This window comes from Octodon degus, unplaced genomic scaffold (assembly GCF_000260255.1).
Source record: "Octodon degus isolate 3935 unplaced genomic scaffold, OctDeg1.0 scaffold00238, whole genome shotgun sequence".
In the NCBI taxonomy this organism is placed as follows: domain Eukaryota; kingdom Metazoa; phylum Chordata; class Mammalia; order Rodentia; family Octodontidae; genus Octodon; species Octodon degus.
This window is the reverse complement of record NW_004524814.1, coordinates 729,092-744,637: the sequence shown is the minus strand read 5'-3', so window position 1 is coordinate 744,637 and position 15,546 is coordinate 729,092. Positions and strand designations below refer to the sequence as shown.

At 36.9% G+C, this 15,546-nt stretch overlaps 1 protein-coding gene across 1 annotated transcript in view; it reads left to right on the top strand.

Annotated features, from left to right (window-relative positions):
• The window catches only part of Ap3b1 (adaptor related protein complex 3 beta 1 subunit), a 294,655-nt gene that overhangs the window by 93,163 nt on the left and 185,946 nt on the right, over window positions 1-15,546 (top strand). The window contains exons 4-6 of the mRNA XM_004645731.2: window positions 3,084-3,179; window positions 3,720-3,880; window positions 6,155-6,221. Of these exons, the coding sequence (XP_004645788.1) occupies window positions 3,084-3,179; window positions 3,720-3,880; window positions 6,155-6,221 (324 nt within the window). The remainder of the gene's footprint in view (window positions 1-3,083; window positions 3,180-3,719; window positions 3,881-6,154; window positions 6,222-15,546) is intronic.

Below are 15,546 nucleotides of genomic sequence, written 5' to 3'. Positions count from 1 at the left end.
TCCCTCTTAACATTTTACTACAAAGATGTCTCAGCTGTTATGTCTGCTTGGTTTGAATGTTGGTTCTTTCATTTCACAGATACAATTTTGGTCAAGTTATGTAACCACTTCTGTTTCCTCATCCATAAAACAGTAATAATAGTACTTGCTGTTACTGCTATATTATGTCCACTCTAAGAAAGCTGTGTTTTATTTGAAAGTTTGTGCAGTTGGGATTTAACAACTGTTGGTAGGGTTTTTTATTGTTCTTTCATTTGTGGGCCACAAATAATGATATACCTTATAATTTGTAGTATATCTTACACTGGATATTGTATACTAGTATGTGTCCATCTTTTTTTTTCTTATCAGTACAGATAAGATCATACAATTTATACTTTTTTACACTTGAAAATTTTTTATGAAGACAATTTCAGTGTCAAATACAGATTTAATGTATTCTTTATGGTAGTTGCATAATGTTATATGGATATTTTAAAATTTATTTTACTACTCATGTATTAATTGGCATTTAATTAATTTTTTTTAATGGAAGGTTTTGGTAAGTGGAGTTTATGGTGAAAGGGGTCCTTTATGAAGATAACATGAATGGAGTTTGAGGAAAAAAGTACAGGTTACCGTTTGGGACTTGTTTCTGTTTTAGTAGAAAAGAAATTTGGGACAGATTGTAAAATAGACTCTAAGACTGGGTCAAGGACTTCAGATTTTCCTTTTCCAATTTCATGGAACTATTCAACACTGAAGACTAATTAGAAATTCCTTCCCTGTTTCACTTTGTTCCTTTCCCTCCCTCTCTCCTTTTTCTTCTCCTTCCTATTCCTCTTTTCAATTAGTTTACCTATAACCATGTTCATGTAATATAGTTGATTACCTTAGTATCAATTTAAATTGGCTTACTATCAATTTTAAAATTTAGCATGTTAATTTTGAAGACAGAAGGTATGTATGCTCAGTAAGTTTTTACTTCCATTTACAAAATTATGAATAGTGGAAAAATAGGTTGAAAATAAAGTCTGCAACTATCTTGATAAAGTGTCTTTGAAAGGTTGAACTTCAGGTGCAAAAATTTTTGTAGATAAAGGTACAGTTTTGCTTTTTGCTTAGGAGAAATTAAAAAAAAAAAAAAAAACTCACAAGGGTAGTTACTCAAATGATTCCATGAATGCGTTTAGAAAAGATGTGCATATAGAAAAGATGGGTAGTTGTAATCAACCAAGAATCTGTTGCTTCAGTGGAAGTGCCTCATCTGGAACAAGGTCTTTTTAAAAAAATTTTTTGGGGGGCTGGTGAGATGACTCAGTGGTCTAAAGCACCTATTTAGAACAAGCTTAACAAAGCACATGGACCGCGGTTCAATCCCCCAGCACCACATGCCAGCCAGCTCCGCCCCCTGGGGGCTGAGCTGGCCTCACACACACACACACACACACACACACACACACACAAATAAATTTTAAAAAATTTTTTTAAAAATGCTTTATTTATGTATTTATTTAGTATAGGGTCTTGCTACACAGCTCAGACTTGCAGTAATCGTCCTGTCTCAGCCTCCCCAGTGCTGGAATTACAGCTGTGAAACACCATGCCTGGTTTTGGTGGCCAGCACAGCAGCATGGCAAGTGGTACTGGGGATTGAACCTGGGTCCTTGTGCTTGTCAGGCAGGTGCTTAGACCACTGAGCTATCTCCCTAGCCACTGGAACAAGGTCTTAACTAGTTTGTTTGGCTCTGATCTCATTTGTGATTTCAAGTGCCACAGTGAAAGCAATACTGAGAAAATTAGAAATTAGAATGAATTTAAGAGTGAAGGAACTGCTTTGTTACATTGAGTGAAACTGGGGGATGGGATATAAAATGGGTGTTTAACACTCATGGAGAAAGAAAAATGAGTAACTGGGGTGTAAAAGCAGTAAGACCATCACTAAAAAAAAAGGGGGGGGGCTGGGGAGATGGCTCAGTAGAATAAGTGCTTGCCAGGGGCCTGCATTCAACCCCTGGTTCGGGGATTAGGGGGAAGACCATCACATTTTTCTAAAAAGCAATACAGATTTGTTAGTATGACATTATTTTTTCATTTTCTACACCAATTCCAACTATTTCCCCTTGTTTCTTATGTTCTTTAATATTCCATGAGCATTTAGGAATGGTCTGTGCTGATGTGGGGTCTCTGAGGATATTTGAGTAGATATGCACTATGAACAGCACTAGAGGGAAGCAGTTCATACATGTTTAACTCAAATTCAAATTTTTGTTTGTTTACTTCTCTTCATAATTTTTTTTTCAAAACAGTAATTAAATTGCCTTTAGACTCTTTTTTTTTTTTTTTGTATTTTAAGAAGGGTCTACAGGGTGTTTAGGGTCTCACTCATTACTAGATCAGATCCACCTGTTTATAGTCTTCCAAGAGCTGGGATTACAGACTTGCCCCACCATGCCCAGTCTCAAATTGTCTTCTCAGCGGGAGTGGGGATAGAATCCTTGGCCCCTGAGTCTGTTTGCAGGTGCTTTTATCTGCCCAAGCTAAGCTATTTGGCTGGCCCTTAGAATCTGTTTTTAGAACACATGTCCAGGCTTGAACATTTTATTACGTTAAATTGATATTATTGTCATATGTTATTCTAACTGAGCTGAAGATACCGTGTAGTGTGTTAACTGTATTACCGTTAGAAGACCTGGGGTCAAGCACCTGTTGAAACATGAGAAAACACAGGGTTCCCCAGCAGTGACTGGATGGGACCTCCTTTTTTCTTTCTTTTTTTGTGTTTTTGATTTTGAAATATTTCTGCAAAGCAGCTAATATATTAAAATCCTATAAATAGAATTTTGCTCAGGGATTTAAAAATTGTTTTTCTTTTGAGAGGAAGGGACACTTAGAATGTTGTTGTGATGGTTTGGATTATTAAAATGCTTACTTCCTAAGTTTTTTCTTTTGCTGATCATTATCCCACAAAATGTTACTTTTATTTGTAAATCTAAGCTATGACCAGGTTCAGTTACTTACTTGAAGAAAATTGAAGGATTTTGGTATAGAAAGTATTGTTTTCACTCTGGCTAGGAGTAAAAAAAAATTTTTCTTTTAAACAGATCAAGAAGTTGGTGTATGTTTACCTGGTCCGCTATGCAGAGGAACAGCAGGACTTGGCACTCTTGTCCATAAGCACTTTTCAGCGAGCCCTGAAGGTAAATGATGGAATAAGCAGGCAAATAGCTGCACAGTTTCTGCACAGTCGAAGGTGTGTCATTTAAAGAACTGGAGCAATAATCCACTAACTAGCCCAGTAGTATCTTGAAAGTTAAAAGGCCTCCCATAGTGCCTATTCAATACTCTTAGAAAATAATTTATACGACCAAGTGGAACCTTGCCAAATAAGTTGCAGTTCCTATGTTTCCTTATGTGTAGTAAAATTATTAATCTAATACTACCAGTGTCAAGGAGACATAGAACATTTTAGAGGTAACTTTTATGACATTTGGCATTTTATTATGAAACACTAAAAACCTAGCCCATTTAGTAATAAACTATCAATTAGAATTTTGACCATCAGTTTTCTTAAAACATTAAGAAATAAACATTTACTTTTTTTAATCCATATGTTTGTTCATTTTAAATTAAGAAGCTTTTTTATACAGTTGTTTTTTTATCCCCCCATAAACACTTATAGATGTCTTTGATACATTGTAAACTTGCAATTTTGATGAATACTCTTGCACTGTTTTCAGGACCCAAACCAATTAATCCGTGCAAGTGCTTTGAGGGTTCTCTCAAGTATTAGAGTGCCGATAATCGTGCCTATCATGATGCTCGCTATTAAGGAAGCTTCTGCTGACTTATCGCCATATGTCAGAAAGAATGCAGCCCATGCTATACAGAAACTGTACAGGTAGGTGTGCTGTTCATGATGCTGAAGATCTGTAATGCTGTGCATGATGTTACGGACCATAGTGAGGCCTGTTTTATTAGTTCTTATGACAACCTACCCTTATGCTGAATAAATTCAGTGACTGTCTTTTTTCTCCTACAAACACTTATTATGATTTGTTCTAGAGACCCCCTCATGTTTTTATTTGTAAGCCTGTTAGGACCTGTGATGATTTACAGATTTCTGTAACTCTAATGGGAATTTGAATTCTCACTTGTCTGTCTTATGTACACATGATGGCCTTTTAAAAAAATTGAGGTTTATCCCTTTTACTACAGAGTAAAATTTTTTTTTTGTTTTTTGTTTTTATTTTTTATTTTTTTTCTTTTCAAAGTTTTATTGATAAACATATAGCAATGAGACAGTTTCAAATCAAATCAAAAGTACAGTTTCAACAAATAATACACTGCATATATTCTTCTTAGTGGTTAATTGCTGTACAAGATGTGGACTTGTGATCCTACTTACAAACACCATTAGAAAAAATCATTCTGTTCATTAAGAGAATGCAACTATATATCTATCCCAACCACTTTGAATACACAGATACAAAATGGACATTCATCTGTATACCCTATTTTTTCTAAGTTCCGTTATTGAATATTATAGGTGTGTAAGCTCAGCAAAATATTCTAAAAGAGTCCAGTAGCCCATAATAGCATTGGGTCTTCTGTTTAACAGAGTAAAATCTTAAGTGTATTATCCTGATGGCTCCCTTACCTTTCTTTTTCTTTCTTTTGTTCTTGCTTCTCCTTTTTTGAAGTCTGATGATTTTCCAGAGCTATTTTATTAATTTTTTAAAAACACTGATTTTTAAATATAGTATCATGCTATATTTCATAACATTTTAACGGATACTATACAATGTCTTGATCTCTGTGGAAAACATTGCATAAATAAAATTATCAAAACAGTTCAGTATTCTTTTCTTTTTTTTTTTTTTTGCGGAACTGGGGATTGAACTCAGGCCATTGTGCTTGCCAGGCAAGCGCTTATCCTATTGAGCCATCTCCCCGGCCCCTAAAGCTATTATCCTAGACAGAGATGAATTTTCACCATATTAAGGAACCGTTTTACTTTTTTTTTGACGGAACCAGGGACTGAACTCAGGCCCTTGTGCTTGCCAGACAAGTGGTTATTCTACTGAGTCATCTCCCTGGCCCTCAGTATTGTTTTCTGATACCTTTTATTTTTACACACTTCTTTGAAACCATTTGTGTGTTTGCTATAATATTCAGTATGTACTGTGCATGAGATATGTAAAATCAGAGGATGGGATACTTACGAATTACATCACAAAGCAGAATAAGCAAGTCAACCATATGCCAAATAATTAAAGGTATTCTATAACTGAATAAATTACACATGCTATATATCTATTGACAAAGACTCATTAATAATGTCTTGATAGGTCAGGGGTGATTATGTTATATAATTATACAAGAAAGTAAAGATGTAAATAAAATGGAAAGGGAAGGCTTAGCTTTGAAAAGAGAATTTGAGCTGTAATTTGAAAGAACTAAAAAGGTTTTAAAGTTAGATGTTCAGGTAATTACAGTGGTTAATATTAAGCTTGCATGATGTTTGTGAAACGTCCACACTCATATTCTTAGGTTAACTGTAGGTTAAAGTATGCCTATCGTCAGGCTCCAGTTTAGTTTTCTGCCTCACTATGTCCTCCCTGCCTTGATCTTACACTCTTAGCACTGTAGCACTATCTGTTACTTTCCTATTATCAGTTGTTTTTACCCTTTACTGCCTCTTTTTTGTTGTTGTTGGTTTTAGATGGCAGGCTTTATAGTGTATGTCTCCATTAATAAACTAGATTAAAGTACTCTTACTTGCAAATTCTTTCTGTATTTTTTTTGGTAATAATGTATTAATCACCAACAATACTAGCTATCTTATCCCCCCAAATGGAAAATAAATTTATGGTTTATCTACTTGCAATTTCTTTCTTGAGTTTTTCCAACATTTTTCAGGAGTGAGCTTATTTTTTAAATACTTTCTTAATGACAAGGGTGTTTGGTTTAGTTCATATGTGCAATATTAAAGCGAAAGATTAGGACATATTTCTGAAAAAAGTCCCATTTTACTCAAATTTGGGTAATTTTTGAAATCATTCTTTCTTATCCTCACTTTAAAAATTTTCAACATTAGTGACATTATGAACATTTTTAAAAGCTAGAATTATTAAAGGGAAACAATTAATGTACTTTCCTATTTTTATTTTAGTCTTGATCCAGAACAGAAGGAAATGTTAATTGAAGTAATTGAAAAACTTCTGAAAGATAAAAGTACAGTAAGTAATATCTTTGTCATTAAAGTACAGCAAAATTGTACTTTATTTGCATATCATTTGCTAGTTATAGATGATATAGTTATTTTCATTGTTTTGAAAATGCTGTGAATATTAATTTAACTCATGCCTATTTTAAAAATACTTAAAGAATAAACTTTCCATGTCATGAGAAGGGATTGCATTTGTGATTTTATTTGTTACATATTTCATCATCAGACTTTGATGAGGAGGAAAATGTTTCAAGCAATGATTTGTTAAGATTTTTTAAGGGCTGAGTCACCTGGGAAGCAATAATTGCTCAAGAAATACTGAAAAATTAGAGGGATATATTCTTTAAAAATGTTTTGAAAACTATGAAATCATTTTCATCAGTACAAGTTTATTTCATTGACTCCGAATTATCTCTGATTAAAAAATAATCTTTTGCTAATGTAACTCCTCTTCCTCCTTTTCTACCCCCCCCTTTTTGTGTGTGTGTGTGTGTGTGTGTGTGTGTGTGTATTCAGCGAATGAGAGCAAGAACCTGACCCTATAAGGTCTGTGAACAAGCCGCTGGTGGGTCTGATGGGGCTTCTGGGTTTACCTTATGACTCAAAACTACTAAGGAAAAGGCTTCCAGCTCAGGTTAGGGTGCTGTTGCCAGTAGGTATGTGATACCTGTGTGCAGCAGCTGTGGAAGATAATAATGCAGTAATTACTGGTCCTGTCGAGCTTTTGTTTTACGGTTTAGCATATGGTCTGACCTGGAGAATGTTCAGTGTTCAACTGGAAAGAATGTATTTTTTTTACTTTTTTTGCATGAAGTGTTCCACAGATGGTCTCAGGTCTAATTGTTTTGTAGAATTGTTCAAATTTATTTCTATGCTGATGTTATTTATAACTAATGATCATATCCATTATTGAAAGTGAGATATTAAAGTCTCTGTTCAGTTCTGTCAGTGCTTGCTTCACATATTATTTAGGACCGCCACTGTTGTTTATTTATAAATTTATTTATGAATGTTTCTTTTCTTCTTTTTTTTCTTTTTTGGTGGAACCGGGATTGAACTCAGGTCCTTTCAGTTGCCAGGCAAGCGCTTATTTTACTGAGCTATCTCCCAGGCTTTTATAAATGTTTCTTATTATAAAATATTCTTTATTTCCAGTATCACTTGTATTAAAGTTTCTTTTGTCTGACAGCACTACCATTCTAGCTTTCTCTTGCTTGCTGTTTAAATTATATATATTCAACCTATTCATAATTTCTAATTTGTTGTATGCCTCACGCAGGTAGCATATTGTTGGCTATCTTTTAGTATAGTCTGACAGAATACCTTTTGGCTGGATTGTCTGTTTCATCCACTCTCATTACTAGATACTTGGATTTTCAGCTGCCATTTTACTTGTTTTTCTGTATTTTGTTTCTTATTCTTTTACTACACTTTTTGGCATTAAATTAATATTTTAGTGAACATTTAAAGTCCTTTAATTTTAAATTATATGACTTTAATAGTACTATATGTTTTTGTTTTTTAATTTTTGTTTTTGTTTTTATTTATATTTATTTATTTTTGTATTTGGTACAGGGTTTGCAGGGTCTACAGAGTCTCACTACATATATTAGACTCAGTAATTCTCCTGTTTTCAGCCTCCCAAGCACTGGGATTACAGGCACGCGCCACCACGCCCAGTCTCAATCACAGTCTCAGCTTACCTTGGGCCTAGGGCCGGCACAGCACACAGGGGATCGAACCCTGGCTGCTGTGCTCTGCTTAAGCAAGCACTTTAGTTCTCTGAGCTGTCTGGCTGGCCCTAATTATTGTTTTTATTAGTACTTGTTTTTAGTACCTAATAGTTACATTTGTTCTGGGGCATAGGTCATGTACATTTTACAGTTTAATTCTGTGTATAATGGCTTGCTGTCTTCTCTGTATCCTTCCTTCCATCTCAGGGAGTTTATACTTGGAGTTTCATTGCTAGGTCTGTCAACTTTCTTTTAGTCTGGAGAATAGCAGAAATAATTATTGCTTTTTTTTTTTCTTAATCCAATTAGAATCTTTTTTTAATGTATTTAGTACAGGGTCTGCAGGGTCTCACTATACAGATCAGACTTGTAGTGATCCTTCTGTTTTCAGCCTCCAAAGTGCTGGGATTACAGGCCTGCACCACCACACCCAGTTTCAGTTACTGTCTCAGTGTGCCCCAGGGGCAGGGCCATCATGGCAAGTAATACAGTTAACAAATGAAAACAAAGAAAAAACACAATTAGATTCTTTTGTCTTTTGTATCAGAGGCATGCTACCTGCTAACCCTAAGACTTAGATATGAAACTATATTATTGATACTCTAACATAGTTGATTATAGTGACTTAAAAAATGCTGTTTCTTTTTATTTACAGAACATTTGCTAAGTACTGTGAAGACTAGTAAGACCTACAAGAAATAGATCCTTCATTTTCATGTAATTTACTATCATTTCTGCTCTATAGACAAGGAATTTGTTGGACAGACTAAGAGTATAACTTTTGTGATATGTGTGAATGTCTTTCCAATAGGATATGTTTTATCACAGGTGAAAACTGTACTCTTGAGAATTATAATCGACAGATTAAAGTTCTTGCTTAGGGAGATGCAGGGACCAGGCTTCAATCCCTAGCATGCTGGCCTGCCTACAAGGTGTGCTGAGATGACAGTTGAGACTGGGCATGGTGATGCATGCCTGTAATCCCAGCTCTTGGGAGGCTGAAAACAGGAGGATCAATATGAGTCCGATCTGTGTAGTGAGACCCTGTACTAAATACATTAAGAAAAAGAATTACAATCGAATTTGTCTGAGATTCTCCCATTAGTCATTAAGTAGCTATGTGTAGTAAGTGTTCATGAGTTTTGGTGTAAATTTGTAGCTTTTATTTTCTTATTCTCCGTGGGTTTTTTTGTTTGTTTGTTTAGGTTTTTTTAAGAATTGGAATTGACTCTAATCTACAAAATTGAAATAGCTTTCCTTCCTTCCCCAGTTCCTAGGACTCTGACTTGCTCATGCTCATGCTCTCGCTCTCTCTCTCTCTCTCTCTCTCTCTCTCTCTCTCTCTCTAATTCTATAGGCTAATTCCATCAGTAAAGCATTTAATAGTAGTGGAGATGATGGGCAGTGAGTATCATTGTCATGTTTCAGTCTAAAGGAAGCTTGTGCTGTATTTGCATTTAGTAAGATGTTGGCCCTGACGCTTTTTTTGGTCTTTGAAATAAATTAGTTTTGTGAAATACTTCAGCGTTAGTTGACGTGGGTCAAATTTTTTCTGGTAACTAGTGAAAGTCTCAAAGTGTTATACAAGTATTGTTTCTAACTTCTTAAGATTACAATTTTTGAGGGCTGGTGAAATAGCTCAGCAGATTAAAGCGCCTGCTTAGGCAGACACAGGAGCCAGGAATTAGATCCCCAGGCCTGCCATGCTGGCCCCGACCCCAGGGGTGTGCAGAGATGGCGATTGACACTAGGCCTGTTGATGGGTGCCAGTAATCCCAGCACTTGGGAGGCTGTAAACAGGAGGATCACTAGGAGTCCGATCTACGCAGTGAGACCTTGTACACCCTGCCCTAAATACAAAATAAAGATTATAATGTTTGATATTAATAATGCTCAACTGTTAACTTTCTTTGGAGATTGAAATTTTATGCAAGTTGGATCTTTTTTTGCCTGCCTTATATCTCAACTACTGTCTCTATAAATATTTTTGTCTTTATTTGATTTTCTTTCTTTTTAAGAAAAATTTTTTTTCTGATTTTCATTCTCTTACTTCTTTTTCTACTTTTCCTTAGTGCTCCTTACTAAATTTCCATTCAGTGATTTTTGTCACAGGGCATCTCACAGTTTACCTTTATGTCTGATTATCCCGCTACTTTTTTTTTTGTTTTTTTTTTTTTGTGGGCAGAACTGGGGATTGAACTCAGGCCCTTGAGCTTGCCAGGGAAGTGCTTATTCCACTGAGCCATTTCCCAGCCCTTCTATTTTGAATTTCTGTTGATTTCAATCAACTGCTGTTTCATTTTTTTGTTAACTTGTGTTCTGCTTTTGAATTGAGATTAATGCACATTCTTATCTATTTTCAAATGCTTCTTTGAGACTATTTAGTTTACTGAAGTGTGTTGCATTACAGTTACCCTCTGTCCTTGATTTTTTTGTGGTTAATTTTCACCAGGTGGATTACTTCTTTATTTTCTGTTTTCAGTACTAGATTACTTTCTTCTTTACATTTCTATAAGTAGGGCTGATAGTTTTTGTTTCATAGTAGCTTGCAAGATTCTGAATATAAGAACACCCTTTCATATTAGCAAAGAATTCTTTTTTATGGTGTCTTTTGGCACAGAGGGTATGCCCAGCAAGGGGCACATGTTAGATTATTCTGAAATGTATTTGAAAGGTTCTAAATTTACCCCTCTAAATTTTTCTTTCTGTTACCTCACAGTTTTTTTGTTTGTTTGTTTGTTTGTTTGTTTTTTTGTTTTTTTTTTGTATTTGTTTTTAATGCGTATGGACTTTTATTAAATACACTGACATTTAGGCACAAAACAGGCTGAGATCGTTGGCCTCACCTATCTTATAATCTAGTTAGTATAATACAGATTAAAGACAGTAGACAGGTTCCATTTTAATTCTCAGTTGCCACAGTCAGTATTAAAGAGCTGTGATTTAGGTAATCCAAATGGCATCTAATCCTAAAATCATTTATAAAATGTATTGGGCCTTAATCCACTTCACTTCAGACAAGGCAGGTTCTACTGTAGATGAACCTGATGAAAACACACTGAAACACTTAAGAGCAATGTGAATGATTTTTTTTTTTTTTAATTTTGGATCTTTTATTTTTTATTATAGTCTGAAGCCTCCATAATACTGAATCATCAGACAGAAATATGTCGTCTTGTTATTCTAGATAACTCAGTAAATTTTTAGTCCATTCAAGTACAGCTTAATGGCTAATGTGTTTCTCAGGATTCAGTTCTGCTTTTCTAGTTTTAACTGGAAGGCTTTTGCTCAGCAGTCTTAGGATGATCCTCAGCACCTTCACTGTCAGCAACTGACAACTTGAGTTGTTGATCAGAGAGGCAAACCACTGATCAATATTCTCAGGGTCAACGTATTCATAGTCTTCTGTATTCTGTAAAACTGTTGCTAAGTTAGCTGCTAAAATGGCTCCCACATCAGTGTTCATGAATGAACTTTCTTCATTGCCAGAGCAAAGTTATGATGTGGTTATGATGCCTGCTTTTATCATGTTCCAAGTCCTAGATGTTGTAGCTCAAAAATCAGATGACAACGAGGCAAGTCCAAAAGTTAAAAGAAGCGCTTTATTTTAGCTGGTACCCAGCGGTGGTCTCTATGCAAGGTGCAAAGAGGCGCGCCGAGCATTGACAAGGATCAGTATTTAAGCTTGAAAACTGCAAAAACAGGGGAGGGGTGGAGAGGAAGAAGTGGCAGGGTCATTAGTTCATGGCGTGGTCCTGTTGGGTGAAGGTGCTGAGTTGGCAGTCATACAGAGTTCATTGAGGTAAGGTTTGGGGAACAGATATCATAAGACTTGAGTCATAGGGGTGAGGAATTGGAAGGAATTGGGAGGAATTTGAGTTGGCAGTCAAGGGGTGAGGAATTGGGAGGGGTCAACACATATAGAACAGGAACTCGGCAAGGTTAGAAGGGCAACAAAATGGAGCCAATTTTGACAGGGTACAATAGATACTTCATAAATTGCATCCAATGCTTTCAGGTTCTTCCAAAACATTTTTGGGTCAATTCCTTCATATATTTATGGAGAAGTCTTCCTTGGTAGTATCTTTTTACTGCAGCAAAAAATCCCTGGTGCATTGGTTGAATCAGACTTGTGACATTTACTGGCAAATATTTCACAACTGTCTCAGTTACTCTTCTTTCCTCTCATTTCTGGGACAAATACCCAACACCTAAAATGAAGGAAGGAAAGATTCATTTAGCTCAGTCAGGGAAGGTTTCAGTCCATACTAAGCTGGCACCAAGGTAGAGTGGCACATGGTAGAGAGCAACCGTTCAAGGCAGTGGCAAAGAACAGATCAAACGCAGTGGCATCAGCTCAGGCAGCTAGCTAGCCTCTTTCCTCCTTACATTGTAATGTAGACTCTCTGCCCCAGGGCACTCACACCCCTAATCCCAGCATTGGATCAAGACTCAATCGCAACTCCAATAGCTGCCCAAGGATTGCATGAGGCTTTGAGGGGGACTACTAGATACAAACCATAACAATTACTCTGCCATCTTAGGAACTCAGCAGTTCTCATTTGGATGTGCTGGGGGGTGGGGGAATCTAAAAGAAGCACTGCTTTTTCTAGAAGACCTTTGAATCTCAAATGCTTCTGTACCTGTGCCACAAAATAGTTATCAAGCTACTGTCTGAAAACAGATTGCTCTCTCCACATACCTTTTTGACTGGAACAAGTGATAGGAACGTTTGAAAGGTCAGTTCCTTTGAATACACAGGATTTTCATTTTGCTTTTTCCACAACACAAAGATTAAGTTTGTGTAAACCTGTGACATTTTTGCAAAACACATTATAATGATTCTCCCTCTGCTTGATTTATACTCAGTATTTTGCTCATGTCAAGATCTAATGTTCTTAATGGTAGGCATTTCCAGAACAACCCAGTTTGGTCAGCACTATAAATTTGATCTGGTTATAGATTCTACAAATTTCTGAAAGTTACTACAGAATTCACTGGCGGCAGTTTTATTTCCTTTTAAATTTGTTTCTTTACCAGCAGCCTTTGGGATGCCATGACACAGTTTGAACTGAGTTAGCCAGTTAGATAATATATTAAAATCACCTTCCAGGCTGGTCAGATATCTCCGCAGGCTAATATGCTTGCTTAAGCAGAGCGTAGGGACTGGAATTCCATCCTGGTGCCACAGATTGTTCTGGCCACACCTCCGGGGTGCGCTGAGACGGTGATTGAGACTGGGCACAATGGCATGCACCTGTAATCCTGTGCTTGGGAGGCTGAAAACAGGAGGATCACTGTAAGTCCGGTCTGTGTAGTGAAACCCTGTAGACTCTGTACTAAATACATTTTTTTAAAAAATCATCTTTTATCTCCAAAATATCAAAAAAGGACTTTTTTTGGTACAGAATTACAGACACTGGAATGCCATCTGTGTTCTGTTAGTTGAACCACTCTATCAAGTTCCTCATAAGACTTCATAGATTTGCATTTGGATACATTGTATCCTCCAGGGACTCTCCTGAGCTGTTTGCATAGTTTATAATCTTTATTCTTTTTAATATTACGAATTGTGGACTCAACAATTCCATATACCACAGAAAGTTTTTTTGAAAGAGATACCGTCCTCAATTTTCTTAATAATCTCAAGTTTGTCTTTAATTGTCAGTGCCGCATGCTTATGTTTCCCCAGCATTTTAAGTGTCTTAATATTTCAGGTGATTACTAGAACAAGATAATTAACAACTTAAGATTTGAATAGAGAGACTGTGATGAATACTTTGTCTTTTAGACAAAGAACTAGTATAGGTTGCACAGGAAAGTGCCTAGGAAAATCATAATTAGCAAGTTAAGTTGAGCTGCAGAAAAGGGAGAGGAGCAAAGGAGGTGGAAGTGGACAGAACTCTATACTTGAGGGCAACACAAACTTACACCTAATGGAGTTGGTTACAGGAAAGGAGAACAGTGGGCAGGAGGTGGTGTCACATGACTAAAGAAAACCCCATTGGTGGGAATCAGGACCCAAAGTAAAGACTAGGGTGAAAGCTCAGTGAAGGTGTGAAAATAGTCCTGGTGAGGGACTGGGGAGATAGCAGGGTCCTGAGCTCAATCCCTGGTACCACCACAAAAAACCAAACCAAAACAAAAACAAAAACAATAATCCTGGTGAAAGCTGATTGATTCTTCAGGGACCCTTGGAATTAGTTCCTATGGGGCTGTACCAGTTCTGGGAGCCTCCGAAACCTTCTTACATGAAGAGATCAGGGAGTGAGAGCCTCCCCACTGGGCGAGCTGCAGAGCGTGGGTTCTGCCCAGCAGCGGGCAGCCAGTAGCCGGGAGTTACTACCACAGGGGACAGCCAGCAAGTGGGCCTGGGCTCATAGGATGCTGGCCCAGCCCTTGAGCATTGCTCCTGCCTGGCAGCACTGCGGCCAGACCTGAGGGCCCCAAAAACTAGCAAATGCAGTTCATTACCTCACACTTTTTAAAGGGGCATCTCTTCCTCCACTTTTAAACCCCTTCTTCCTTCAAAACTCCTTTTCTAAGATGTCATTAGTCTTTTCCTTCCTATATGTCTCTTTTCTGCAGTCGTCTCTGATCTACCACTAATCTTGTTCAGTGTTATCCTGGAGTTTTTAGGGAGAAGTACCTCAGCTGTGAGGGTCCCAATTGACAGGCTCAGGCACCTGAGCCCAAATGCCAGATGGGGAGATGAGTCATGGGAATGGCAGAATAGCAGGATCTGTTTCCTGGGGCCATAGAGGCTTTAGACTTTCACAGCAGGAGAAACAAAGTCCAAAGTTTGACCTTGGGGTGACAGGGTAGTTTGATAGCTGGCAGGAGAGGCCACCCCTGCTCAGGTTGGGATGTGACCGATGTCAGCACAGGCCTGGGTCTACAAGGCTTCTCCAGAGGAATCCTTGTGGTGAGGACTTGAGGCTCTGCATCTAAGTAGGAGATAACTCCTGCTTTAGGTCAGCCTCAAGAGACTCCTAGGTGCCAGGCCAGATGGCCATATGTCTGGAAAACGATGTTTGTAAAACTTGGCAGTTGGATGTGCTTGTAAATCTTAGTTTTAAAGGGGGATGAGTTAAGTTATATAAATTTAAGGCTAATAAACCTATGTCCAGTTTTTAGTCATATACTCCTTAAGTGACTATCATGCCTGTTTGCAGAGCTTAGCAGAAATCTGACCCAAAGTTTTAAGGTAATAAAGGAGATATACAATGAAAGTGGAGATGCCAGCTCTTTCCCAATCTCTTTAAATTGCTTGTTGGGCACCTGTAGTCCCACCCTCCATATCCATATTATGGTATTTACAAAACCTTACAATTTTAGTCAATGAAATTGAAAGGAAACATTTGACTTATATTTTATTCCAATTAACTGTTACAAATTTTGTTTATATAATTCTTACATTTTTGCTTATAATTTTTAGTGTTTATTACTAGATTACACTATTTTCATCTGCATTCTCAGTGTGACATTCTAAATACTTTTCTATTTTTCTGTAGACTTTTCCTATTATTTACTTAGGAATTAGTGTTTTAAGTGTATAACACTGTATTTTCCTTTAAAATAAATCTGTATTTGCTGGGCAAT